General features: G+C 46.9%; 2 protein-coding genes and 1 non-coding gene across 5 annotated transcripts in view; 2 read left to right on the top strand and 1 right to left on the bottom strand.

Moving 5' to 3' along the window:
• The window catches only part of CCDC191 (coiled-coil domain containing 191), a 120322-nt gene extending 118281 nt beyond the window's left edge, over nucleotides 1–2041 (top strand). For both annotated transcript variants that reach the window (XM_056793488.1, XM_056793489.1), the window contains one exon: nucleotides 1456–2041. In XM_056793488.1, coding sequence (XP_056649466.1) covers nucleotides 1456–1600 — 145 coding nt within the window. In that variant the 3' untranslated portion in view covers nucleotides 1601–2041. The remainder of the gene's footprint in view (nucleotides 1–1455) is intronic.
• A 2314-nt stretch (nucleotides 2042–4355) lies between these two features.
• ZDHHC23 (zinc finger DHHC-type palmitoyltransferase 23) lies at nucleotides 4356–25812 on the bottom strand. 2 transcript variants are annotated; one of them, XM_007493703.2, is made up of 5 exons: nucleotides 25459–25812; nucleotides 24395–24564; nucleotides 16255–16962; nucleotides 14281–14439; nucleotides 4356–9154 (listed from the first exon to the last, which is right to left on the bottom strand). In XM_007493703.2, exons 2-5 carry the CDS (start codon nucleotides 24553–24555, stop codon nucleotides 8887–8889), a joined length of 1296 nt encoding a protein of 431 aa, XP_007493765.1. In that variant the 5' UTR covers nucleotides 24556–24564; nucleotides 25459–25812; the 3' UTR covers nucleotides 4356–8886. The 2 variants fall into 2 exon arrangements, with proteins under 2 accessions (XP_007493765.1, XP_001368026.1); XM_001367989.3 differs by having other exon boundaries at nucleotides 14281–14448; nucleotides 25459–25798.
• Nucleotides 10032–10134, top strand: LOC130454135 (U6 spliceosomal RNA). The gene has a single exon (XR_008911818.1). It is a non-coding gene; the product is annotated as a U6 spliceosomal RNA (small nuclear RNA).
• Nucleotides 25813–27513: the final 1701 nt, after the last annotated feature.

The raw sequence follows: 27513 nt of genomic DNA, 5'->3' as shown, positions 1-27513 counted from the left end.
TAAAGGAATAGAGCAAAGCTTTAATGGAAGAAAGAAGTGGGGTGGAATGGAGGAGAGGAACAGCCAAGGGGAGCCCGAAGCCAAGAGAGCTTGACCAAACGGGATAAAGATGATTTTAAATGAGATAAAATGGACAATTTTGATTATGTAAGACTGGAATTTTTGTTCAAACAAAATCAATTAGAATTCAAACAAAATAAAAAAAACAACTAGTTAACAGGGGAAAAAATAAATGGGAGAACTAGAAAAAATTAAAAAACCTTATCATGGCACACTCATCAGAAACCTCTTTACAAAAGATAGAATCAACTTAGAAAATGTTTCTAAGGGGGGCAGCTGGGAAGCTCAGTGGATTGAGAGTCAGGCCCAGAGACAGGAGGTCCTGGGTTCAAATCTGACCTCAGACACTTCCCAGATCTGTGACCCTGGGCAAGTCCCCATTGTCTAGCCCTTATTTCTCTTCTGCCTTGGAACCAATATACAGTATTGCTTTTAAGATGGAAAGTAAAGGTTTTAAGTTTAAAAAAAAAAAGAAAAATGCTTTCTAAGAACTTCAGAGGTCTATACTAAAATTCCCTACATCCTCCTTTCTAAAAAATACATTATGATTATGAAATATAACAGAGGTATCTGGAAAGCCCCTGTGATAAGCATGCTTATTCCCATGAAAAGAGACCCACAGCTTCAAAGTGAGGCAAGTCACACGTCCATTTCTCCAGATCAGAAAATTATTGGGTTTTCTTCCTCTTGGAAAGAGGGAGAGACAACAGGATTGTGGAACTGACTCCTCCCCTCTCTCCCTTCCTTCCCTGCTTCTCTCCTTCCTTTCTCTTTTCTGCTCTTCTCTTCCTTCCTCTCCCTCCCTCCTTCCCTTCTTAGTATCAAATTCTAGAGCAACAAGAGGCAATCTGGGTTGTCACTTGCTCTACAGCTAGGAAGTGTCTGAGATCAGATTTGAACCCAGGCCCTCCACTGCACCATTTTGCTGCCCCCTGAATTGAGTTCTTGTTTGAGATACGGTTGTAGAATCCCAGTTGCCGGCCATCGAACTGAACAGATGTAAGTCAGAGAACCCTGCAGTTGCAGTCAGTGGCTACTTCTTGCTCCGGGGGTCTTAGAAAGGGGTCCTTTTCTGCAGGCTCCACTGCCAGAAGCTGCTAAAGGACAGGAGCCACGATCCTTCGTGTCCGCCCTTACTCCTGTGCAGCATCAAGGGCTGCCCTCGGCGCACACTAGGCCGTGTGCATGGTCAGGTTGTTCCCTGCCCTTACCGCGCTGTGCGCTTCCCCGGGGGAGGGCCACGTTGTGTCTAGGCCGTGCTTGGCACAGAGTCCGTTCCTGCGAGATGGGCTCTCCAGAGAGCTGTGAGGGTCTCACTCCAGGAGGTAGGTTGAGAGTTCAGTTTGTGCAGAAGTCTTAACCTTTCCCTTTGTATTTCGCTTTCTGTTTCTTCAGGAGAATCCTTTCAGCCACGTTTCAGTCCTGGAAACGACTTCCAAAACTTATGAAAGAGGAAAAACTAAGAGAAGAACGGTGGGAAGAACTCCGCAAGAAAGTGTCTGAAATCCTTCCAGACTTCGGGAGCACGAGCTCCGTGTGAAGATAAACCGAAGCAGGCTGCGTGAAGGACGAGCAACTTCCCAGTGCTAGGGTAGAGGGCCTTTGGGAGAGGTGCCAGCGGCCCCCAGGCCCATTTAGACATTGCTTAATTTGTTTGCCAGAAATGATTTGGGACAAAGGATGACGTGGAGACATTTTGGGGTCTTCCACTTCCCTCCTTGATTCACTCACTGGAGAGCTTGCCAGAACCTGACCCCAAGGACCCACTCCAGGGTCTCAGACCCAGGCTCCAACATCTCAGAAAGTCCAGGTCGTAGAACCCACTTCCCTGGATCGCTCGGAGCCCCTCGGCACGCACACCGCTTGATTCGACGCCATCTGCCTGAGCGCACGGGAGAAATGTAGCTTCGCTGCTCTGACAGCGCCCGTTGTCATACGAGCCTCCCTATAAATAAATAAAAGTATTTCTGGAACAGTAGAACCGGAAACTGTCTTGAGGGGTGGATGGCCAGGCTCAGACTCGAGGGGCGGCCGGGGCAGCGCTTCCTCAGAGGTTCTCTGGGCGCCACAAGCGCCCCTAGATTACGCACCCTCAGGCCTCCCCGGGCCCTTCTGCCCTTCTGGCTGCTTTGGGCAGGAGTAGGGTTAGGTTACCTTGGAGAGCTCTTCTCGGTCCATAAAACAAGGGCCTCTCCTGATGGCTGGCCTAATGAATCACAAACATTTTTTAATGCCCGGCCGTTGCCTGCAGGTACACTTCACTGTGCTTCTGCTTCTTTGCCCGTATCTTCTAGACTGGGGCCGTGTTAAGTGAGTTGGGGCAGAAGGTAAGGGGCTGGACTGATTACTGAAGAGCGTGGTCACGGGGAAGTCATCGATTCCAAAGGATTTTTTTAAGCAATTTATAAAATAGAGGGAAAATAAGAGGGCAGAATAAGAAATCTAGCTCAAGGAGCCAACTATTGCTCGAGCCCTGGCTTTCCTCCCTCATGGCTCCAGAGGGCCTATGGGTCAATGGACAAAGGGTTTAGCCACGAGGGGCCCCCCAGAGGCTAGTGCCTCCAGGAAAGCCAGGGAAGGGAATGGCCTTTTCCACTCACCAAGGGAAAATAGAAGCAGTCCAAGGTCCTCAGCTGGAGCTCCTCCAGGGTCAAGCTCAAGGCAAAAAAACCTGGGCAGGGGAAGTTCTTGGCACCTTTAAAGACGGTCCTTTTCGTCACTTCCTGTGACTTCCTCCCATTTTACGTGGACCAATGACAGCTATGGCTTTGTTTAGAACTGTCCAGGGTCACAGACCTCCCCATACTTAAGGACAAGTGGGGTGTATAGGTTTCTGGTTATTAAATCTAAAAACGGGCAGGGGGAGTTAATCCCATCTCCACAAGGGACTTGCCCAGGGGACCATCGCTAGTAAGTGGCTGAGGCTGAGATTTGAACTGGGGTCTTCCTGACTTCAGGCCCAGTACTGTGCCACCTAGCTGCCCCTAGATCAGGGTTCTTAACCTGGGGTCCTAGATTTCAAAGAGATCCATGAACTTGGATGGAAAAAAAAATTACACCTTTAATTTCACTAATCTCATTAAAATTTGGCATTTCCTTTTAGTTAAAAAATAAAAATTGGGGGGCAGCTGGGTGGCTCAGTGGATGGGGAGCCAAGCCTAGAGATGGGAGGTCCTAGGTTCAAATCTGGCCTCAGACACTTCCCAGCTGTGTGACTCTGGGCAAGTCACTTGACCCCCATTGCCTAGCCCTTACTGCTCTTCTGCCTTAGAGGCAATACACAGTATTGACTCCAACATGGAAGGGTTTAAACAAACAAACAAATAAATAAAAATTGGTAAGTTTCAAGCTTTCAGAGTATGGAAGGGTTCCATGGCACCCTTGACTGAGGCATCTAAGTGGCACAGGGAATAACCCTGGAGCCAAGAATACCAGAGTTCATATTTGGCCTCGGACCCTAGCTGTGTAACCCTGAGCAAGTCACCTAACTGGTTTGCCTCAGTTTCCTCAAATGTTAAATGGGGATATTAGCACCTTCCTCCACAGGTTGTTGGGAGGAGACAATATAAAATGGATAAAGCACCGTAAAGCATTCTGTAGGGGCAGTTGGGGAGCTCGGGACCGAGAGGCGGGCGCAGAAACAGGCCTTAGCTGTGTGATCCTGGGTGTCACTTAAGTCCCATTGCCCAGCCTTGACCGTATTCTTCTGCCTCAGAACCAATGCTTGGAATCAATTCTAAGACAGGGCAAGGGGCTTTTTAAAAGCATTCTGCAAAGGCTAAATACAATTATGCACAAACGCTTGGAGGCAGACAATAGAAATATTATCTTCATTTTAAAAATAGGTCAGAGGCAGCTACATGGCTCAGGGGACTGAGCACCGGGCCCAGACGGGTCCTGGGTTCACATGTGGGCAAGTCACTTCATCCCAAACACCTGTCCCCCACCACTCTTCTGCCTTGGACCCAGGACCGAGTCTAAAAAGGAGGTCGGTAAAGCCCCCTGTGGGAGGGGAGGGCCGGCTCCCCTGGACACCTGGCCCTTCAGCACAAGGCAGGGGGTCCGCTGTGCGTCTTGAGAAGGCGCACGTGCATGCTCGTTCTCTGCCTCTTCAGCCCTCCTCTGGAGTCACGGCTTGGACCCTGCGGGGCTGTGACCGGCGGCCCCGAGGACTTCAGAGCGCCACAGACGTGCTTCCTAAAAACGAGCACCTCCCGGCAAGAGAACGCGGAGGGCGAGCCCCGGCCTCAGCCTGCCTGGATCAAAGGAAAACCACTCGACAGCGACAGAGGCTCTTTTCCTTTTGGAACATTTTATTTGCCACGTACATAACTGGTCGGCGCCCGCCGGTATTTTACAGAAATGGCAGTTCGTTTGGAACCTTCATTCGGAGCGGCGGTTCTCAGCCCTCAATCTGTAGCCAGTGACAGCTTTGAAGGAGCCCCCACCATCCCTTTTTGGTCCGGGGTCACGGCATGAGAAGGCTGAGAAGCGCCCTTTAAAGGCTGTCACTGAGGCGACAAGATCTCAGTATGTAAAAGCAAAACAAAAGCCACGCAGTGCAAACCGTGCTCGCCCCCAGCTTCCAGCGAGGCCGTTCTGCTTCCCGATGTCCAGAGGGGGTGTCTGAGCACAATGGATGGGGGCAGGCTAGATGCGCTCACGGCTTTCGGGGGCGTCAAAGGACCAGAGGTGGCTTTTTCTTCAGTTTTACTCGCCGCCGCGGGCTCTATCGGGATGGAAAGCTTTTCTTTTTCCTTCTTTACAACATGAAATGGTTTTAGGGGAAAGGTGCCACGGCACAGGTTTAGGGTGTACAAGGGGAGGGCCTTGCACAGAGTAGGCGCTTAATTAGTAAAGGCCTCTCTAAACTGGGCAAAAACATGTGCACAATATGCCTAGAGCCTGCCCGTAGGCACCACCCCTCCGTTAACCATTTAGTCTTTGGCCTCTTGGGGCTACAACAGCAGTGCTTGCACGGTGCTGGGCACACAGGGAGCACTAATAAATATTTGCTGACTGAATACTGCTGAACTCGGAGTCCCCACTACAAGGTGGATGGTTGTCCAGTAGGAACAGGGCTGCCATGGTGATGATGGTCCCTTAGGAAGAGAGATGGAGCCAGCAGCTCGTTTCCCAGCAGTCACAGCAAACGTGGACAACACAGGAGTGCGTTTGAGTCGGATAAGTGAGGCATGGCTATCTTCCTTTTCCCCACTCTTTTGTGGGTTGTTTTTTGCTTTTTTTAACCTAAAATGGCACACTTGTCCAACTGTGTCTACAAGGAGAGGCATTATACATAGTATACACAAAAAGGCAAACTGGATTTCAAACAGTAACCTGAAGAGAAAGGCTTTTCAGAATCCATTGCTTGTCCTGTGAAATTACCTAGTTCTCCGACTCTAAAAAGGAGTAACTTATGGCTAAAAGTGAATTAAGACCATGTAAACCATTTTACTTGAGGAGAAGAGAAGGAGAAAGGAAAGAAAGACATCCTATTAGAAACTGTGCTTCTAAATCACAATTTTTTGCTATTATGAATTGCATTTAAAAAAAAAAAGTGTGCTCGCCGCCCCACCAGAGCAGACTGAGCCCTGGCAGGGCGTTTCCTGGCAGCAGGAGGCACCCCCCCCCGCACCCCCACCCCGGGCTCCCCTGGCCAGCCACGCTAACATCCTTGGGACGCCGGAAGAGGAAAAGGAACTCGGTTCTTTGTGGCAGCGGCTCCGAGGGAGCCCGATCAGAGCAGAACGAGAAAGCACCGCTGTTACATATGGCAAGAGAAAGAAGATGGAGTTCGTCACATTCACCAAGTGGTCGGGGGTGGGATGCAGACTTAGAAACCCCAAATACAGTTAAGGACACAATCAGCAGTTAAAGGCGAAGCCCCCAAAGCCCACGGCTAAGGGCCCAGAAAGCTGAAGCTCACGTGGGCCGCCGTGCAGCCTGGGGTCCAGGAGCTCCGAGCCCCGAATCGGGCATCGCTTTCACAGCCCTGGCCAGAACGGGGCGACCCGGGCACGCCCGACGCTGCTCTTCCTCCCCTGGGCGAAAGGACAGGAAGTCCCGCGTTGGATTTCCGTGCCCGGGGCTGGATGAGGGAGCCGGCATGGGTGACCCCCTGCGTCCTGGGAGGCCGCCGAGGGGCCCCGAAGCTCGCGTCCGGCCGAGGCCGTCGTGGTGGGGAGAGGCAGTGTTGGAGGCGGTGGAGAAGGTCGTGCATTGTCAAAGAGCTGGTTCCAAATCCTGGCTCCAGCCTCAGTCACCCTCCCAGTGTCCGGGTGGTCATCGATACAGTGGGACTGTAACGAGCACCGGCCGGCTCACAGGAGCATGCCCTTGGGAAAAGGCTGGAGAAGAGCTCCCGTACAGACCCAGAGCAGGAATGGCCCCGGGCGTGCTTCCAGATGAAGAGGGACCTGGGATGTGCCGAAGCCCCCACCGACAGGGCTGTAAATGCTCCACTGCTGGGCAGCAAGCTGCCCTAGTGGATAGCCCAGGGGCCAGCCGGCAGGAACGTTCCCCTTCAGAAGGTCAACTCTGGCTGCGTGACCCTGGGCGAGTCACTTAACCCTGTTTCCTCAGTTTCCTCCTCAAATGAGCTGGAGGAGGAAATGGCACTCCAGGATCTTTGACAAGAAAACCCCAAAATGGGGTCATGAAGCGAGGACGTGGCTGAACGGCTAATCAACTGGCACATGCAGACGGCCAGCATGTTGGTATTTTACCTGCTCCAACTCCAGCCTGAATAGATTTTAACGTTTTTTGCTTCTCTTAGAAATGGCTGCTTCAAGCTCCCCAAAGCTCTGAAGCCAATAAACAGTGATCTCATCGTGAGAGAGGAAGAAAGGACACGCAGTACTTTCGTGTTGGGGTGCCAGGGATCGCAGCACTTGAATCACGCCTGCCTTGGGGCATTTTCACCCTCACACAAAGACAGTAGAAGAATGAGGGAAAACGTGCCAGCATTTTGCTTGTAGCTAATAGTTCCGATAAGATAACTAGTAAAAAAATAAAAATTGTAGCTACAATAAGGTCCTACAGCATACGTCTGGCAAGAAGGGAAGGGTCTGTAACAAGATCTTTTTTTTTTAAATCAAACACTTGTCCAGACAAGAATCCCTGGTCTCAAGCCTTGCACGGCAGTAGGACGTATAAAGCATCTTTTCCGTCGCTGGCGCGCTCAAGCAAGGAGAGGCTGTGGAGTTGGGAATCAGAGCTCTGACTTCCGCAGCGCCACCTTTCTGTACCCATCCCAGTGGCGCTCGTCCTACCACTGCTAAACAAACTGCTACAGTCAGCTGCCACACGATGCTGCTTCTCACCAGGAGTCAAGTCATAGGCTTGTAGGAAATCTGGTTGTTCGGATGCGCTCAAACTGTCGGTGAACACCGAGAGACCAGGGAGAGAAAGTGGCAGGTGACAGTGACAGGAAGTACTGATATTTCTGAATTATGTGCCATTTATGGAGACAGAGTAAGAACTCTCTTAAAGTAACATTCATAGAAAGACTAAAAAAGGCGGCAGCATTTTCCCCGTCACTGGCTGTAAACAAAGTCATCTTTAAGGAGTTACTGGTTATCTTTGGGCTTACAAAAGGCCATAACCACGACATCAAATGTTCCCAAGAGTTATTCCCTCCCCCAAACTGAGTCATCTTATTTCTCCATCCTGTTTCTAAGACTGAATATAACTTGTGCAGAAATGCGATTTTTTGGATACATCTGAATTTTCTAAAGTGCAAGTAAGAACACAAAATTTAGAGGCATTCTGGGAACAACCAGGAAAGAGGAGTAATTCATTAGAGGAAAGAGTACATATACTCTGTTTTCTTCTATAGAAAATGAGAAGATGTGAAAAGGGTGAATGTAAAACAATATGTAAGTTAGGGCTGCGAGGTGGCTCAATGGATAGAGAGCCAGGCCTGGAGATAAGAGGTCCTGGGTTCAAAGCTGCCCTCAGACTCTTCCTAGCACTTAACCCATGGCCTGGCCCCTCCCACTCTTCTGCCTCGGAACCAGTACTTAGTACCCATTCTAAGACAGAAGGTGAGGGTTTTAAGAATAATCATATAAGTAGACTGGAAAGACGTCGACTAACTTTGCAAAAGGGAGTTTGTCCTGGAATAACAGCTGAAATGTGAAAATGGATTCTGCAGCCTAGTGCTAGAAACTATTGACCTTTTAGATATTTAGATGGAAAAAACAACCAAGCCCTCGATAGGAGTCATCCCCACACAGGAAGTGGCCGCTGCCCTCCTGTGAAAATCATCACGTGACGCCGACACCTGACCAGGCAAGCCACGGAAAACCTGAATGCTTATTGGTGGTGTTGACATTAACAGATACATCTGCAGAGAGAGGCCCACCCTGGGCACGCACGGCTCTGCACCTAGATTTAAATACTGACTGCAGCGCTCACTCACCATCTTTCTCCGCGTTTCTACCCTGCTGCCGCCTGGTGCTTTGGAGAGTGCCTCGCCCAGGGGCTTCTCCCTAGAAAACTGCTATGTGCCACAGAGACGCTCCCCTGGGGGAGGGCAGCCCCCCTCGAATTGCTAGGACTTCCTAAATCCCTGGGGAGGGGGAGGCAGCTTTCCTGGAGAGCGCAAAATCACTTCTGTCTGTCTGCGCTGCAGTTTCTACCCTTTCTGCCACCTGGCAACAGAGAGCTCATTGAGGACGTGTTCAGAAAGGAACGGCTCTACTTTCACTCTGTGAACGGAATATTGGAATGGGGAGGTCAGGGAGCTCTCCACCTTCCTCTTGTTCCCCGCCCTTGGCCAGGAAGCGTCCTGGGGATGGAGCCCCGGGATCAGCGGGGGCCTTACACGATGTCCTCGGCAGGGGGCGGCAGCGAGCGTGCGCCCAGGGTGGAAAACTGGTGCCAGTTGCGCAGGAAGCCGCGGTTGTAGCGGCCCGGGTCCACGATCAGCCCGCAGAGGAGCCGGCGGCCCGTCTTCTCGCGCAGGGCCCGCTGGACCTCCCGCTCCGTCACGTTGTAGCTGATGTTGATGAGCTGGATCAGGAAAATGTAGGCCATGCCCACCGTCACGATCACAGAGTACCACACGCAGGTGAAGGACAGGGCCGAGCTGGGCCGAGGAGAGAGAAACATTTAGCAGACATTTAGTGGGCCTGACTCCCAGGGAGATAGAGGGGAGCCGCACTGCTCTAACGTGTCCTTTGGGGCGGGGGATTCCAAAACCAAGCTAGTAACCCATTTCACAGATATGAAAGTCAACAAGAGGGCTGCCTCCCTGTCCCTGGGCTACCCCTAAGGAGAGCCTCTTCCCTCTTCAGGCAGCTCCAATTTGTCCCTCAGATACTCCCCCCTTAGACTGTGAGGTCCTTGAACCTACCCAGCACAAGTTCTGGCCTGATACACAACTTGTGGTTAAGTACAAGGAAAATATTTGCAACCGGGGCAGCTGGGTGGCTCAGTGGATTGAGAGCCAGGCCTAGAGACAGGAAGTCCTGGGTTCAAATGTGATCTCTCTCTGTCTCTCTGTCTCGCTCTCTCACATTTTATTATTTGGGATTTCCCCTGTCCAATTCAGATTTTTAAGTCACAACTATAAAATTATCCTTACACTAGCCCTTACTACTCTTCTGCCTTAGTACTGATTCCAAGATGGAAAGTAAGGGTTAAAATAAAAAAAAGAAGAAAGAAAAGGGGAATGGGCTGCCTTAGGAAATAAGTTCCTAATAACCTGAGGTTTTCCAACATCACTCAGATGACTAGTCAGGGGTGTTGTTGACAGGACATTTGCTCAGATGCCAGCTGGAAAGATGGTCTCAGGTTCCTGCTAACCAAAAAGGTTTTTTTAAAATTTCCAAACCAAGCACCCTAAAAAGAAGAAAGCAATCACAAGGCTGTGGGAAGAAGGATTCCATCTTTTCAGGAGCGCTGCTGGTAGGGATTCACCAGACATCATTCATGAAGAGTCAGCCAGAAATAAATTCATGCCCTCACTCTGGCAGTGCATATGCCAAAACGGGAACGTTTCAGGGAAGATTAGCACGGACCCTGCTCAAGGAGGATGTACAAATTCATGAAGCGTTCCACATTTAAGAAAAAGAAAGAAAGAGAACTTGATGTACAACCACAGCACAGAAGAACTGAAAGCTCAGAGAGATCCAACCTGTCCAACTTCCGGTCTTACTGAGGGGGAGATCAAAGCAGCTGTCCCCTGGGCAGAAATGGGACCAGAACACAGGCTTTTCTGATCTAAAGTCGCTGACTCTTTCAATACTATTGTAACCGTACTCTTCCCCCCAATTCTTTGCTACATAGATTTACCTAACAGCTACAAAACAACAAAACTCATCAGTCTCCACTTACTTGGACCAGAATCTACAAAATTCAAGTTAACAGGGAGGAAACATGTGAAAATTTGCTTCAACTATCACACAGGCATAAATGGATACCCACGTTATTGAAATGAAACATGCCACAAATATAGGTAGGCAACAGGCAGATTAATAGCAATAATCTAGTCTTTTTCATTATGTGACCAAGTTGAAAATAGCTAAATTCACTGTACAACAGCTCCAAAAATGGCTGCACTTGTGTTCTGTGCTAATATGATTAGGAACAAAGAAAATTAAAGCCAATAAAGATGAGTTTTTTTGAGGAAGTGAAAAAAATCAGGAAACCAGAGAACATCTCTGCCAGAATAAGCCTCAGGGATGCTTCAAGTGTAAAATGGAATACAAAGAGGGCAGCTAGGTGGCACAGTAAATAAGAGCACCGGGTTTGGAGGCAGGAGGACTCTCTTCCCAAGGTCAAATCTAGCCATAGACACTTCTTAGATGTGTTACTTTGAACATGTCACTTAACCCTGTTTGCCTCAGTTCCTCATCTGTAAAAATGAATGAGAGAAAGAAATGGTAAACCACTCCAGTATTTTTGCCAAGAAAACCCCAAATGGGGTCACAAAGAGTCTGACACAACTGAAAACAACTGGACAAAGAATGTAGGCAAAAGAGGTTTCTGTATAGAGGAGCCAAATCCAGTCATCTGAGAGTAGCTCAGCTCACCACAACATTTAACCAAGCCCTCACCGCACCCTAGAATATCCCAACAAAAAATTGGAAAAAATTTAAGCAGGTCAAGATGGCTACTGAGTAGAAACAGAGCTCTTCTTCTCCTCTCCACCAAAGGAAACAGAGTGCCTCAAAAAGACAAAACCAAAATGAAATGAGCAAAGGAATTCCACAGTAGGGCACAGCATAGAAGGTAGGCAAAGGTAGGGCATTTCAACACTAAAAGGGGATGAAATTTCCCCCACTAAGGGGCGAGCTCATCATCCTTCCCCCACTTCACCTACCTTTCCAGAGTCCAAGCGAGCACAGGACAAACTTCTAAGTTCTAGAAGGGAGGCTGGCTGAAGTCAATACAGACTTATCCCTAAGAGAAACTAGACTCAGAACACTGGGAGGCTGAGGAAACATTGAAATGGGCTGTGGAGCTTGGGGAAAGGGGGCAGCTCACCGAAAAACTCCAGAGAACTGAAAAAAGTCCTCGGGCTAAAACCTCTCTAGTGCTCAATGCAGAGACTTGCCTACACTCCACACCCCGACCTCTTCCCAGGCAATCTATAAGTTCTCGGGGGCTGGACCTGCCACTAAGAGCAGCTGGATACTGCTGAGAACTGGGAAAAATATCCTCAGGGCAAAAATCTTTCCAGAGCCCAATACAAAGATCACCCACATTCCTCAATTAGACATCAACTCCCAAGAACTAAAATCCACAAATACCCAAAAAAAAGAAGAAGAAAAAGAAAATGTTGAACCTTGATAATTTTTATGCAGAAAAAAATCCAGACTAAAGAGATAGCAGAAGATGACAATCAATTAAACACACCCAAACCTTTGGAGGAAAAATGGAAATTGGTCACAAGTTCTTGAAGACTTTAAATCCAAGATTGTCAGAACAATGGAAGAGATGTGGCAAGAAAAGTAGGAAATAGTTCAAAAAGAAAATAACAGTTTAAAAGACAGGATCTCCCACTTGGAAACTGAAGCCCAGAAATCAAATGAAATAATAAGCAAATTGAAGACCAGAAATGACCTGCTGGAAGCCATGAGAAGCAGGATAGATCAAACTGAAAAGCAAAATCAAAAGATCTTAGATGTGGTTTTCATTAAAAACTAGAATTGGGCAAATATAAGCCAATGATCTCACAAGACAACAAGAATTAAAAAAGCAAAGTCAAAAGAATGACAGATTAGAAGGCAACACAAACTATCTCACCGAGAAGGTTGTTGACCTTGAAAATAGATCTCAGAGAGACAATTTGAGAATCATAGGCCTACCTGAAAGCATGGAAACAAACAGAAACTTGACACCATATTACTAGAAATTATCCAAGAAAATTGCCCTGAGGTTCTGCAACAAGAGGGCAAAACAGACATTGAAAGAGTCCATAGATCACCAGCTACACTAAATTCTCAAAAGACAACCCCCAGGAATGTAATTGCCAAATTCAAGAACTTCCAAGCTAAGGAGAAAATATTACAAGAAGCCAGAAAAAGACAATTCAGATATCAAGGAGCACCAATCAGGATTACACAGGATCTGGCAGCCTCCGCACTAAAAGACTTCAAGGCTTGGAATACGATATTCAGAAAGGCAAGCGAATTGGGTCTACAACCTAGGATCACCTATCCATCAAAATTGACTATAATACTTCCAGGGGAAAAGTATGGGCATTCAACAAAATAGAAGACTTCCAAATATTTATAAAGAAAAGACCAGAACTAAACAGAAAATTTGACATTGAAATACAAAAACCAAGAGAAATATGAAAAGGAATAATGAACTGGAGGAATTCCATGTGAACTGGAACGACCTCCAGGAAGTGATGCAGAGCAAGAGGAGCAGAACCAGGAGAACATTGTACACAGAGACTGATACACTGTGGTACAATCGAGTAATGGACTTCTCCATTAGAGGCAATGCAATGATCCAGGACAACTCGGAGGGATTTACAAGAAAGAACACTATCCACATTCGGAGGAAAAACTGTGGGAGTAGAAACACAGAAGAAAAACAACTGCTTGATCACATGGGTTGATGGGGCTATGACTGGGAAAGTAGACTCTAAACGATCACCCTAGTGTAAATATTAATAATATGGAAATGGGTCTTGATCAGTGACACATGTTAAACCCAGTGGAATTATGCATCAGATACGGGAAGGGGGGAAGGGGAGGGAAGGGAAAGAACATGAGTCTTGCAACCATGGAAAAATATTCTAAATCATCTAATTAAATAAAATTTAAAACAACAACAACACTGGAAAAGACTGGCCTCCTTGTCACAAGAAATGTCAAGAGAGCAAAGGGAAGACAGGAAAATCTACAGATGTGGCTATTAATCAATCAACAAACATTTATTAAGCCTACTATATGCCAGACTGTACTAGGAGATATAATAAAAATGTAACAGTTCCTATTCTCAAAATACTTTTATTCAATTGAAAGAAACATGTGGGTATAACAAAATAGAAACTATATGGGAGGCAGCTAGGTGGCTCAGTGGATTGATGGGAGATCCTAGGGTCACATCTGGCCGTAGACATTCCCTAGCTGTGTGACCCTGGACAAGTCACTTAACCTCCATTACCTAGCCCTCACTGCTCTTCTCTCTTGGAACCAATACACAGTATTGATTCTAAGATGGAAGGTAAGGGTTTAAAAAAAAAAAAGGAAAAATAGCTTTGAGAAACTGAGCCACCATAAGTTAACAGGAAGTTATGGGAAGCTTAGGTCAGAAAACATGATTTGAAAGGTATTTGCTCCTTATAATGATTTAAACTCTTTGTTTCAATCACTTTTAACATGAGAACTCAAGTGATTAGGATTCTTTAATTAATGAGTAACATTAAATGAGGAGATACAGATCATGAGAGGAAAAGGGAAGAGAGAGAGAATGACAGAGAGAAGGGCGAGAGGAGCAAGAAAAGGGGAAATGAGAATGGAGGGAGAGAAAAAGAGACAGACAAGAAAGGGAGAGGAGAGCGAGAGGGAGAGGGAAAGAAAAGAAAAGAGATTTTGAAAAATATTTAAAGCGCTATGTGTTATTATTATTGCCATTCCTAGTGGATTTGGCTATTTATGCAGACAGTCCCAACTCCAAAGGCATTCTTTTGTTCCCTTAATAGACAAAACCTATTCCTTCTTCCCAGTCTTCCCCCTTGAACCCATTTCTCACCTGTAGTTTGCATAAACTCCTGGGCAGTAGAAAAGAGCTGTGAAGATGCTCCTGTCTCTACAGATGGTATCCAAGGCTAAAGTGATCCCGTACACCGAGGTGAGTAAGAAGAGTGACAGTGCAAGGATGAATGATCGATGATTGGATTCTCCAACACAGCTATTTATCCTCAAAAGAGGGGGAAGGGGAAAAAACACACTTTAAAAAGCTATCCAAATTCTCCATTTATTATGAACAGCAATGCAGACTTCAGAACTATGGCGACTCTCTGGGTCACAGGAGCAAAACATGCAGGAAACAAGGGTGTCCCTTATCTGCCAATATCATACTTAAAATATCTACAATTTAAAAACATTTAAAAGACTTGGGAATAGGACTCCTTATTAACTGTTCTGTTACCATTGTTTATACCATTAGTTCAAGTAAGATGTAGAACATGGCTCCTAACCCTGTCTAAAATTTTAACATTATTAAACGTCATTAGGAAGAGAAAATAAAATGTGCAAATACTAACGTAGGTGCTCTTAACACCAATAAAGGAAAAAATATAACAGATCCAGAAAGGTTCAGAAACAAAAGCAAGATCAAAAAATAGGACTTAAAACCTAGAAATAAGCAAACTACCTCATCTGAGAAGGAGAATCTAAAACCATGTCATTTATGGTTGAAGCCTACTTATGCTGGTCACTTTTGCCCATTTGCAAAGAGGCAGATGCAAGCATGAAAAAGATTCTTCCAATCTCTATATGGGGTTGATCTGCCCATCTGCAAAGGGACACTTGTCCAAAAGAGAATAGGCATATAATTACATCTCCTTTATGCATACATGAACACCTGCTATCCAGTGCTCTCTCTGTATACAATCAGACAGTCGGCCTCAAATATAAGTATTGAGAAAGAAAAACCTGAAAACTCTTCAGGGAAAATATTTCTCCCCTCAAAATAAGGACCCACCTGAAGGTCAATGCCAGCAACCAAAGAGCTTTTGTTCCCCATGCACACCCTCTAGAGCCGCCTCCTAAGAAAGGAGCACAGCTATTCGTCAAACTCAACCTCATGCAGATTCCTCTGCATAACTAACTTTTACTAAGTGCCAACTATGAGCCAGTCCCAGTGCTATGCAACAGAAAAGATGCAAAAACAGAAAGAAGGTCCCAAAGTGATTGAGGAAATTTGGGGTGAAGAAAATGGATAAGTCACGTGTTTTAATGCACTGTGTTGATACAAAAGGCTCAGTTAAAAAAACATCCCATTCCAGAGAGTTCTACAAAACCAATCTTCAAAGTGGATTTAACTGAGAGGCTCCTCCAAAAGCTGCTGACAAATGGGGCAGGTTCGGGGAGAATCGCTAAAATGATGATCAGGAGAACAAGGGACTGACTTCAGGGGATGACTGAAGAGCTAAATCTGTTAGACTTGGTGATGACTAAGCGAGAGCATGAGAACAGCCTACAAATATCTGAGAGGTGTAAAAGGCAGGAAGCTAAAGACCAAGCCAGGGAAACAGTCTTACAACCCATTTTAGTTTAGAGCCAGAGTTCTTAACCCTTTCTGTGCCACGGCCACCTTTGACAGTCCTTTGGCAAACTGGCCTATGGAGTCCTCATAATATTGTTTTTAAATGCATAAAAGAAAACACACAGGATTAAAAAAAGAAACCAATTATATTGTTATCAAAATATTGTTTAAAATAAATTCTAAGATTAGGCTTAATTTAATTAAAACAAAAAACAAGAAAACCTTTACCTTCTGCCTTTATCCATTCAAAGGCAGAAGAGCAATAAGGGCTAGGCAATGGGAGTTAGGGACTTGCCCAGGGTCACACAGCTAGGAAGTGCCTGAGATCAGATTTGAACCCAGGTCCTCCTGTCTCCAAGCCTGGTGCTCTATCCACTGTGCAACCTTGCCTGCCTCATTTAATATCATTGTAATTCAATTTAATTTCAATCCTCATTCCAAGCTCTGAGAACTTACCAGATACAGTGATGATCCATTCTTCTCACACACACCCCACATATCCGGCAATGCCAGGCCCGGGCTGGCCTCACCAACTGGCACTTGGCACACCAGTCTTCCTTCACTTTGTTGGGGCTCTCCGCTAATATCCTAGAATAGCCCTTAGGGTCATCCTTTACCATTCTATTGTTGACACTGCCCAGTGAATCTCCAGAAAATCCTTTTACTTTCTCCTGCCCTTTTCTGTTCTGTAAATCAGCAGGGCTGGTGCTTGGAAGGCTGCCATTTTGTTCTGGACTCCTGAGGTAGCCAGGATTCTTCTTGGCTTGCTGTAGGGCTATGAGTATCAGACATAATCCACAAGTGAGAGTAACCAGTTGTCCGTGTCCCACCCGGCCTTTGGGGGCCACTTCTTTAAGGAACACATAGTACATGTAGCCCAAGGAGAATAGCCCCAAGCTCAGGAAAAACAGGGTCCGGTCTTTCCTCCGGTGGGTGAGGTAGTAGTACCCCAGTGCCAGGGCAGGAAGGGAAGTCAAAATGATAACGCCCAAGAGGAGATGCCAAGAAGCTACATGGAGAAAAACTGGCAGGAGGATCAGTGGCGGGAGGATGCTGATGTTGACCTTTTTGGCCCCCCTAAGCCAAGGAATTCGGAATCGATCTGAGATGGTGTCCATGATTCTCTCAAAGGTCTCTGGGTGCAAGGATTTGCATGTAATCCACCTGTTGGGAAAAAGCACACGCGTTCTCTCAAAAAAACCAAAAAGAAAGACCCAAAGGCTAGGTCAAGGCAGCAAGCCTTTATTAAGCACCTCCATGCCAGGCGCCCGCGAAGCGCTAGGTTATAAAGGAATGCAAAACAGATGATCCCTGCTCTGGAGGTCTATAAGGGGAGACCGCATGCAGGCAACCGAGGATCCCCAGGTGACGGCCGGGACAAACCAGAGGTGGGAGAGAAGGCACTAGAACAAAGCAGGACCCGTGAAGTCTTCTGTAAAGGGCGGGAATGTAGCCGTGGAAGGCAGGGGGTGGGAAGGAATTCTGACCAGGAGGGAGTTGGGAGAGGGAGCATCTCATCCAAGGAGCACTAAGGAAGGCTCGATGCCGGGCGGCACAGCAACGGGAGGGCACAGGCAGAGGGGAACCAGGCGTGACAAAAAGAGGAACGACAACTTCCCCGTCACAACCCTCAAGAGCTTTCCAGTTCAGGGAGCATTTATTCTCGATGAGGGCGAAATGGTTGCAAAACCTCTAAAAAATAACAACTATTTTTCCAAGTAATAAAGGGAAACAACTACTGACTGTACATTTACTATGTAGAAAGGATCCACCATCATGAACTGGATCATGTGAAAGTCTCAGAGGCGGTTTAAAGGAGGGAAGACTTGGCCCCACAAGACATATGGAAAGCTAAATGACAGAACTTCGCTGGCATTCATTAAACACCTACTAAATCAGAGGCTTCGGTACTAGGCACCAGGCACTGGGCACTCAGGACTTAGGCCCTAAGGTCATTTCCTTACAGCAGGGATTTCTAGTGTGAAGAGGAGAAAGGCATGCACAGAAAATATAAAATAAAGACAAAGTGAAGTAGCGAAATCTTCTGGAAGCTAGCACTTGGGCTAAATTTCGAAGAGGGAAGGTGTATAAAGGAATAACTGTTCAGCTGGAACACAGTAAATGAAGGCAAATTAATGTTTATTAAACCTGGGGTAGCTAGGTGGCACAGTGGCCCATTTTCCCGAGTTCCAATGCAGCTTCAGACATGTCCTAGCCGTGTGACCCTGGGCATGTCACTTGATCCTCCCTGCCTCAGTTTCCTCGCTTGTCACTAAACTAGAGAAGAAAGTGGCTGGCCATCCCAGTGTCTCTGCCAAGAAAACCCCAAATGAGATCATGGAGTCAGACACAACCAAAAGGAACTCAACAACAGCGGTCATGTTTGCGCTTAGGCAGAGGAGAGAGTCCCTGGAGATGGATGGGCAAGTCACTTAATCCCCATTACCTAGCCCTTCCCATTCTTCTGCCTCAGAACGGAGGCTTAGTATTGGTTCTAAGACAGAAGGTAAGGATTTAAAAAACAAAACAAATTATGATCATAGAGAACAGATACTGAAATACCCTTCCCTCTATCCTCTTGGCAAAGGTAGGACACTAAATGGGCAAATAAAACCCAACCTTTACATAATATGAAGTGCTCTGAGGATTGCAAGGCACTGTACACATTATCTCATTTATCCTCACAAGGACCTTTTGAGGCAGGCATAATCTTCATTTTACAGATAAGAAAGACTGAAATCCATTAAGTGACTAGCCAGAGGTGGAACTTGAACTCAGGTCTTCCAGACATCAAGTCCATGATTCAGCCAATGTAGCATCTAGCTGCCTCTAATAATAACTAGACTTTTTATTGCACTTTTTAAGTTTTGCAAAGCACTGTACAAATACCTTATTCGATCCTTACAACCTGGAAAGGAAGGTGCTGCTACTCCCATTTTACAGATGAGGAAATTGAGGCAGAACTCAAGTGTCTTGTCCAGGGTCACAAAGCTATTAAGTGTCAGAGGTGAGACTTGAACTCGAGTTTTGTGCTATCTACACTGCACCACCTAGCTGCACATACTATCTCTGTTGATCTATCAATAGTTTTTACTTAACTGCTTTGCTTTGTCCCAAGGAAAACTTTGACTGATATAAACACAAAAGTTATCAAATGAACTTAATTCCAATAACATAAAATCAACCTCCCAATCACGTGATGCAGGAGTCAGAATCACCTGTTCATCTGAAAGGAGCCTGGGATGGCAGTGGCCCATAAGTACAGCAGGAAACAAGAGTCATTCTAAAGCAGCCGCCCCGATACAATTTCAGAGTGCCATTTTCTGGGGGTTCTGCCCATTTCTAAATCGCCCATTTTAAGGAGAATGCCCAGGGGAAGGCAACCAAGATGACAGAAAGTCCTGCACTCGTGACACCCGAGACTTCGGGATCTACAGTGCTGTCATCAGAAGAGGATGACTTGTTTTCCTTAGTCCTCGAGAGCAACACTAGGGCAATGGGTAGAAAGAGCAAAGAACCGTGATGCAGGGTGAAAACTTCCTAACAATTAGTTATGTCCAAGGGTCCTCCGCTCAAGGTCTCAGGTCTTCAAGCAAATGCTGGGTCAGACCTGTCAGTCTGTGGTAGATGGATTCCCAGGAAAACATCATTCACAATGAAAGCAATGCCGTAATGATGATCAGATCCCAAAAGAAAGATCCCAAAGGAGTCAAAATGAAAAATTCTATCCATCTCCAGAGAGAGAGAACTGATGAACTCTGAGGGGAGACTGAAATAAGGGTCACTATTTTTCTTGCCTCTTTTTTTTGGCAACATGGCTAATATGGAAAAATATTTTGCATGATTTCACATGTGTAACTGATATATCCTACTTTCTCAATGGGTAAGGAAAGGGCAGAGGAGGGAGAGAATTTGGAACTCAAGATTCTAAAAAAAGGATGTCAAAATAAATTGCAAATTTAAAAATTATTTTAAGAAGTCTGTTCCCATAGTTCCTTCACTCTTCTGCCAAAAAGAGTTTTACTAAGAGTTTGAGGGAATAAGAATAACCATCAATTTTTATGAAGATTAATCTCAAAATGACATAAAAAGACAAATTAGAGGAAATTAAAGTTGGTATACCAAATAGGAAGACATTTGCAATTTAGGCACCAAATTATGTAGGGTCTCATGAAAAGGAACAGAAAAGAATGGATAGAGAAAAGGGCCTTCAAGAAGAAAGAACCCATGAGACATGATCATGAGTGAACAGATATAGAGGCAAAGGGGAGAGAGAGGGAAGGAAAAGCTAGAAGTGGCTCTAAAGAATTGAGAATGATAGTATTCCTAAAAAGTAGGGAATTAGGAAGAATTCGTTTGCAGAGAAAGAGCAATAGAGGTTTAGACAAGAAGTCAGGGGTTAGTACATGAAAATGTACAGTAGGCAGCTGGAACCACAGGACTAAAGCCGAAGACACAGCTGGAGATTCTGATGCGGAAGTTGTTGGGGTGATAAGCTCCAGAACGCAAAGAAGGAACAACAAGCATCTTCTAAGCACTGTGGGCAATGCAAGAAGCCTTGTGCTGTAGCTGACGTGAGCGAGCTTTGGAGCTGGAGTGACCTGGCCCCAAAGCCATCTTCCAACACATATTGAATGCTGAGTGGCCCCAGGTACACTCTACTGCTCTGAGTTTCAGAAAAGTTTCTAGTCTGCATCGGGCAAGGGAGTTTTTCCACCAGAGAGCTCCCCTGCAGAGATGAAATCAGTAAAGAAAGGGGAAATGTCACAAGGCAGAACTGATTCTTGGGACCAAAAAGGAGGGCTAAAAAAGCTTTCACAGAGCTTGCAGTCAAAGGAAAGTCAACATTCAAAATAACTGCAAATTTGAGCTTTTAGGTTATTCAACAAGCATTATCTCAAATCATTTAACCTAAGGGCAAAAGAACACTCCAGCTTCTATTACTCAATATGGATTCTGAACCATTAACTACCCAGACCCTGTATTAAACCACATCTCAAAAACAGCAATTTTGAAAAAGTGGTTTCTTTTGCTATATAAATCAAGTATTTATTAAACACTTACTATATGCACACTAAGAACAGAGGATACGAACATAGTGAAAGGAGCAATTCCTATTCACAAGTAATTTATACTCTAATGACTATACATATTTGTGAATGTTTACATATTTAAGAAATTTGTTGGGGGCAAACAAGTGTCTCATTAGATAGAGAGGCAGAGCCAGAGGTCCTGGGTTCAAATCTGGCCTTTGACACTTCTTAGCTGTGTGACCCTAGGCAAGTCATTTAATCCCAATTCCCCAGCCCTTGCCTCTCTTTGGCCTTAGAACCTATACTTAGTATTAATTCTGAGCCAGAAGATAAGAGTTAAAAAAAAAAAACTTCATAAGGTTTTTTCTTTTCTTTAATGGGGAAAGATAAGGAAAGTAGATTTGTGCGTGTTGATTTAATAACTGAATTAACTGGTTAATAATTTTAAATAGATAAGATATATAGAGAGAGAGATATGTAGATATGTATACATAAGCCTAAAGAAAATAAACGCCCCTCCCCCCAAACAGAAGAAAGCTAAAAATGAAGCCCCTTGCAAAGGGGAGAATAAAGAAAGGGTGCAAGGAAGAGAGAAGGCCTCCCAGAAGGGCAAGAAACAGTACAAAGAGAAGGGGGTGAAGCCAGGAGCTAAAGGGAGGCCAGTGTGGCTCGCCTGGAAACGGCATTGAGGAAGCTGGAGATAAGTGGTCCGGGGGATGTAGCACGGGCCGTGGAGGCAGGAAGACCTCAGTCAGGTCACTTGGCCCCGTGTGCCTCCGTTTCCTCATCTGTACAATGAACTGGAGAAGAAAATGGCCGACCACTCCAGTGTCTTTGTCAGGAAAGGAGAACAATAAACACGACAAAAGCTAGGGCAGGGGGTAAGGGCCAATAAAAGACCAGGGCGCCGCTTCCTACATGCACTGGAAGGACAGAGGAACTGTGGCTGTCTAGCTTTTTCTCCTCAAATCATCATAGACTCTATCAATTCAGCAGTTTGTGACAACATGACTTTCTCACCTCAAAAGAGTTACATGAGGAAAAAACAGGCTTCCAACACCCCTAACTCTCCTCACCTTATGCCTCCCACAAGGGAGCAATTCAAAAGCATGTATAATTATGGGCAGAGTGGATCTAACCCATATTATTACTGCTGGGTACAAAAAGCTCTCTCTCAATGGTTTTTAATGGTTACTTTTTTAAGAGTACACTCCATCTGGGGTCTAGAGCACAAGCAGCTGAAAGCCACACAATATTACAAGACGGCAGCAGTGCCTGCTCACCCCCCAGCGCTGGGGACGAACAAGCCCTTGGTAAGCACCTCCTCTCCAGTGCTGTTATTATCCTCATTTTATAGTTGAGGAAAGAGGACGGGAAGCAGCAATTATTAAGTGCTTACTGTGTACCACGCTAAGTGCTATACAATTTGCTCTTTACCCTAGGAGGTAGCTGCTATTATCTCCATTTTACAGATAAGGATGCTGAAGCACAGGTGAAGTGACTTGCCCAAAGCCATATAGTTATTAAGTGTCTGAGGCTGGATTTGAATTCCTGTCTCTAGGCCCAGTATTCTGAAATCCAGTAAACCAACTCCCTGTCTCAAGTTCATAAGAGGAACTTAAATTTTTTGTTTAAAGCTTTACCTTCTGTCTTGGAATTCATAATGAATATCAGTTCTAAGGCAGAAGAGCAGTAAGGGGGTTAAGTGACCTGACCAGGGTTACACAACTAGAACTGTCTAAGGGCAGATTTGAACTCAGGACCTCCTATGTCCAAGTCTGGCTCTCTATCCACTGAGCCACCTAGCTGCCCTGGAACTTAAATTATTATTGTTTTTTTTAACCCTTACCATCTACCTTAGAATCAATACTATGTATTGGGTCCAAGGCAGAAAGCAGTAAGGGCTAGGTGATGGGGGTTAAGTGACTTGCCCAGGATCACACAGCTAGGAAGTGTCTGAGGCCAGATTTGTGAAACTTAAATGCTAACAAAGCTTCAGAAGGGAAAAAAAAAAACCTAGGCATAGTGTTTTTATTTTAATTAAAGTTTTACTGATGTGTTTTGTTTAACTTTACCAACATTTACTAATTACTCTCATTCACTGAGAGATCTCTTATAACAAAGCAAAACAATTACATGAAACTAAAATTAACAGTAATTTCATTTGAAAGTATATGGGGGGGGGGGTGCGAAACTAGGTGGTTCAGTGGATTGAGAACCAAACCTAGAAACCAGAGGTCCTAGGTTCAAATCTTCCTAGAAGCGGGACCTGGGATAAGTCACTTATCCCTCATTGCCTAGCCATTACCTGCGACAGAAGGGAGGGAGGGAGGGAGGGAAGGAGAGAGGGAAGAAGGGAGGGATGGAGGAAAGGAAGGAAGGAAGGAAGGAAGGAAGGAAGGAAGGAAGGAAGGAAGGAAGGAAGGAAGGAAGGAAGGAAGGAAGGAAGGAAGGAAGGAAGGAAGGAAGGAAGGAAGGAAGGAAGGAAGGAAGGAAGGAAGGAAGGAAGGAAGGAAGGAAGGAAAGGAAGGAAGGAAAGGAAGGAAGGAAAAAAGGAAGGAAGGAAGGAAGGAAGGAAGGAAGGAAGGAAGGAAGGAAGGAAGGAAGGAAGGAAGGAAGGAAGGAAATATATGTAATATTCTATATCTGTATCTTCCCATCATTTAAATGAACAGAAATCTATTTTTCCCTCCCTCCCACAACCCCCACCCCATTAGGAAATAAATAAATTTCTTGTGGCAAATATGTACCCAAACAAAACAAATTCCCCCAATAGTGGTCCGTACACACAAAATTTGTGTGTGGTTCATTCTTTGTCCATTTCCTCCCCATAATGGAAAACATGTTTCATCATTCATCCTCCGGAATTAGGTTTCAAAACTAAAAATGAGGTTTGCAGAGTACAGGGTTCTCTGCGAGAGCTATACATTCCCCAGGTAGTTAGCTTCTCCAATAAAGAAAACTGAGAAGAAGCTACTGAAGAGTGAGTTTCTTGGGGTGGATGTGAACATAAAAGTCTCCTCCAGGGGCACAGCCAGACCTACCAAACCTTAACCAAGAGAGGAAGCTTACTTACATTTTGTTCATGCATTCATTTTGTCTATGGCCAATTTACCATTCTCATCCCTATTCCAAACAGCCAAAAAGGCTAGAGCATTGGACAAAGAGCAAGAAAGATCTGCGTTCAATTCTGGCCTCAGATACTTCCTGGCGGTGTGATCCTTCACTCCCACTGCCTAGCCCTTACCACTCTTCTGCCTTGGAATCAATACTTGGTCATCAATTCTAAGACAGAAAATAAGGTGGTTGCTTTTTTTTTTGGGGGGGGGGGGCTCAAGAGCAAATTCCAGGGGTTTGGATGGCTAAAACATGAAAGGTTTAACAGGAACCAGGAAAGGTATCTGGTAAAGCTGGCCTCTGAATCAGGAAGACTTGGGTGCCCGTGTGGCTGTGGGTCTCTGGGCGGGTTATTTAGCCCCAAGTTCCAGAAGAGTCCCTGATCTGAAGTGCCAGAGAGAGTGGGGAGACATAAGCTTAGAGGGGGAAAACAGAATTACTCTCACCTTTCACAGCCTTCATCAAGATCTTGACAGTCACAAAAACTAGCCACCAGATGGTTCTTTTCTCCATTGCGATCTATGTATTCGCAGCAGCACAGGGGCTCCAACTCAGGTTCTTCTGCTTTCTTCTTCTTGGCAGTCTTCCTATTCCCCTTGGGTGCCATTCCGGGCTCCTGTCAGCATGAGGGGCGAGCGCGGGGCTGAGAACCCCCTCTCAGTAGCCCGCTCTCCCTCCTCAGCACCTAAACAAACTCCAAGGCAGCCCGGGGCGCAGGAGCGGAGAGCCTGGCATGTACTACTAGTCTGTTAAGCCTGTCGGGAGAGAGGGGATGTGGGGCCTGTACAAGTCATCTGTTGCCTCCAGCGCCTCCGCCTCCCTCCTGTGCAGGGATGCTTGCTGTTCCCATGGCGACAGGGGACCACGCGCCCAGAAGCCAGGCCTGGAAACCAGCAGGAGCTTCCCAACACACCGGGCAGTCAGGAAAGGTAAGGGGGTGGGCGGGGCGACAAGCACCAGCCAGCGGAGGAGTGGGAAAAGTCACGTTTCGTTCATGGGCCAGGAAGGGAGGGAGCAACGGTAGAACAAGGGGAGGGGGAGGTCATCTGTCGGCGCACAGCTCGAGTCCAGGGGGGGCGTAATGGAAAGGCACCTTCCAGGGTAGGTGCAAGAGGAAATGACAACCACCGCCATTCCTGGACAGAGGGCTTTTACACACCTAACCGAATTCGATCCTCCCGGCTTCCCAGGGGAAGGGGGAGGGGAGAAGGGAGTGGGAGCGCAATTACCACCTCCATTTTACAGATGATAAAATTGAGGCTCAGAAAGGGGGCGGTGACCAGCCCAAGGTCGTACGTACATACGGCTAGTGGCCAGAGCACAGCAGGATTCGAACCTCGTTCTCCAGACTCCCAAGTCTTGCAGGTCCACTACGCGAGGGTGGGTGGGGGTAGGGAGTAGGGGATTGAGGGGTGCCACCTGGAATCGGCTCTTGCCCTCTCCAATCTAGGCTCTCCCGGCTGTGGCCCCACCCCGATCCGCCCGTGACCTTGGGCGCGGAGTTACTTACCTTCCCGGAGAGAAGGCAGGACGAGGGGGTGGCGGCGGTGGCACGGGCTCCTCCTGGCTTCTCCCAGTCCCTACCCACTGAGGCAGCAGCCTGAGAGCCAGTCCCCGCCGCCGCCACTCACCTGGCAGCCACAGGCTGCCCCCACCCGGCCCAGGTTCAGGTTCAGCTTCCAGCTCAGACTCGAGCGTAGCCTTCGGGCGGCGGCGGCCGCCGCTTCCGACGTTCACCCGGGACTTTGCCGCCGCCTTCTCCGCCTCCAGTCCGGCGCCCCCGCCCCCGCCGTCTCCTCCAGGGCCCTCGGAGCTTCCGGGTGCCCCGCCCCCTGACGTCGGGAATCCCCCCTCCTCCTCCACTGCTTCCTCCTCCTTTCCCCGCCTCACGGAAGCCCACGTGCGAGGCTTCCCCAGACCCCTCCCGACCAGCCCCGGCCCTGGAGGATCTTAGCCGTCGAGCTGCCACGGAGGAAAGGGGCGGGGGAGAGGAGGAGGAGAGCAGCGAAGGGACTGAGGCTGGCGGCCGAGAGGAGAGCGGCCTGGGGGCTAGAAGCGGAAAAGAGAGTAGGCTGGGGAAGGGAAGGAGCAGTGCAGCCTGGGCCAGTGCGGGGCCCCACCTGCCACAGGATTTTAGGAAGTTTTTAGGAAGCCGTGAAGCTGTTCAGAGTGAAGGGAAGAACTGAGCCCCAACGTCCTCCGCACAAAGTATTTCCGATTTTGTAGGAAAAGAAATCCCGGTCAATAGCTGGGCAGCCTGGGCATAAACTCGAGTTCTCACGAACCCCGCGTCAGATCCGAGGACCACCGTAGCAACGACCCTGCTGGAGGCTCCTAGACCGGGACCGGCTTTAGAGCTGGCACACAGTAGGCGTCTCAGCAATATTCGATTGACTTGTGAGGCTGGCGTCATCACGAAATGTTGAGATGCGTTCCTACCATTCCCTTAACCTAAGCCAGGGTTTGGCGACCATCGAATTCCTTAAACCTACGTAGTTTCGAAGTGAGAGGTCCTGGAGGACCAGAAAACCCCCAAATTGGCGCACAGCTCCCCCCAAAAGGGGTCCGCATTCCACTGTATTCTCCCGTTGAAATTCTCTTAAGTTTTCTACGGTGCTTGGGTTTCCAGACCAGCCTATAAAAGCTTCTTGAATGATTAATGCCCCTAAAGTGCTGGACTCTAAAGCGCCGTGAATCCTAACCAAACGAGTGATGTGGGTGTGTGAAAATGGGCCGCGACTCCCCCCCGGGAGCGCCTCGGCCCCAAACAAGCTACGATCAGAGGGCGAGCTTCCTCCTGCCCTCTACTCTTCCGGGCGGTGGGACCAGGGCCACAGCGGGGCTAAGCCGCTTGAGGTGTCTGACTACCAGCCTGTGAGAAGGATTATTCCCGCCCGCCTAGGGTTCTGGACGCGGCCAAAAGGGAGGCGCTCCTCTAAGTCAATCAATGAAAATTCAAGGTTAATGGGAAACGTCCAGGCTCTCACCGCTACCACACTTTCTACCTTTTCCCATCCCTCCCCACCCTGGCTCTTTTCACAGATTAACTGCTTCTCCCTTCAATTTGTCTTCCTCCTTGGATTTTTAATGTCAGGAGCAGACATCGTCAGTTATTTATTTATTTGTTTGTTTATTAAGACACTTCCCTTCCCTCTTGGAATCAATACTGGGTATTGGCTCCAAGGCAGAAGAGTGGTAAGGGCTAGGCAATAGGGGTCAAGTGACTTGCTCAGGGTCACACAGCTGGGAAGTGTCTGAGGCCACATTTGAACCCAGGACCTCCCCTCTCTAGGCCTGGCTTTCCATCCACTGAACCACCCAGGTGTCCCCTCCTTTATTTTTAAGGCTTTCTAAGGGTTTAAATTGTAAAAGGTTCATTTGTGCATCTCACCACTTTTCTTTTCCACTTAGACTCTAGTTTAAAAAACAAAAGCAGGCAAAAAAGTAAATAATAATTCTTTGAGACATACACATAAGACTGGAGTAAAAACCCCATACATTTTCTTATCTGTAAAATAAAGGGATTCCAATATCTGTCATTCTCTGATATAAATGCAGTAGGAGA

The sequence above is a fragment of the Monodelphis domestica genome, chromosome 4 (assembly GCF_027887165.1).
Source record: "Monodelphis domestica isolate mMonDom1 chromosome 4, mMonDom1.pri, whole genome shotgun sequence".
In the NCBI taxonomy this organism is placed as follows: domain Eukaryota; kingdom Metazoa; phylum Chordata; class Mammalia; order Didelphimorphia; family Didelphidae; genus Monodelphis; species Monodelphis domestica.
This window is presented reverse-complemented; position numbering and strand designations above follow the sequence as displayed.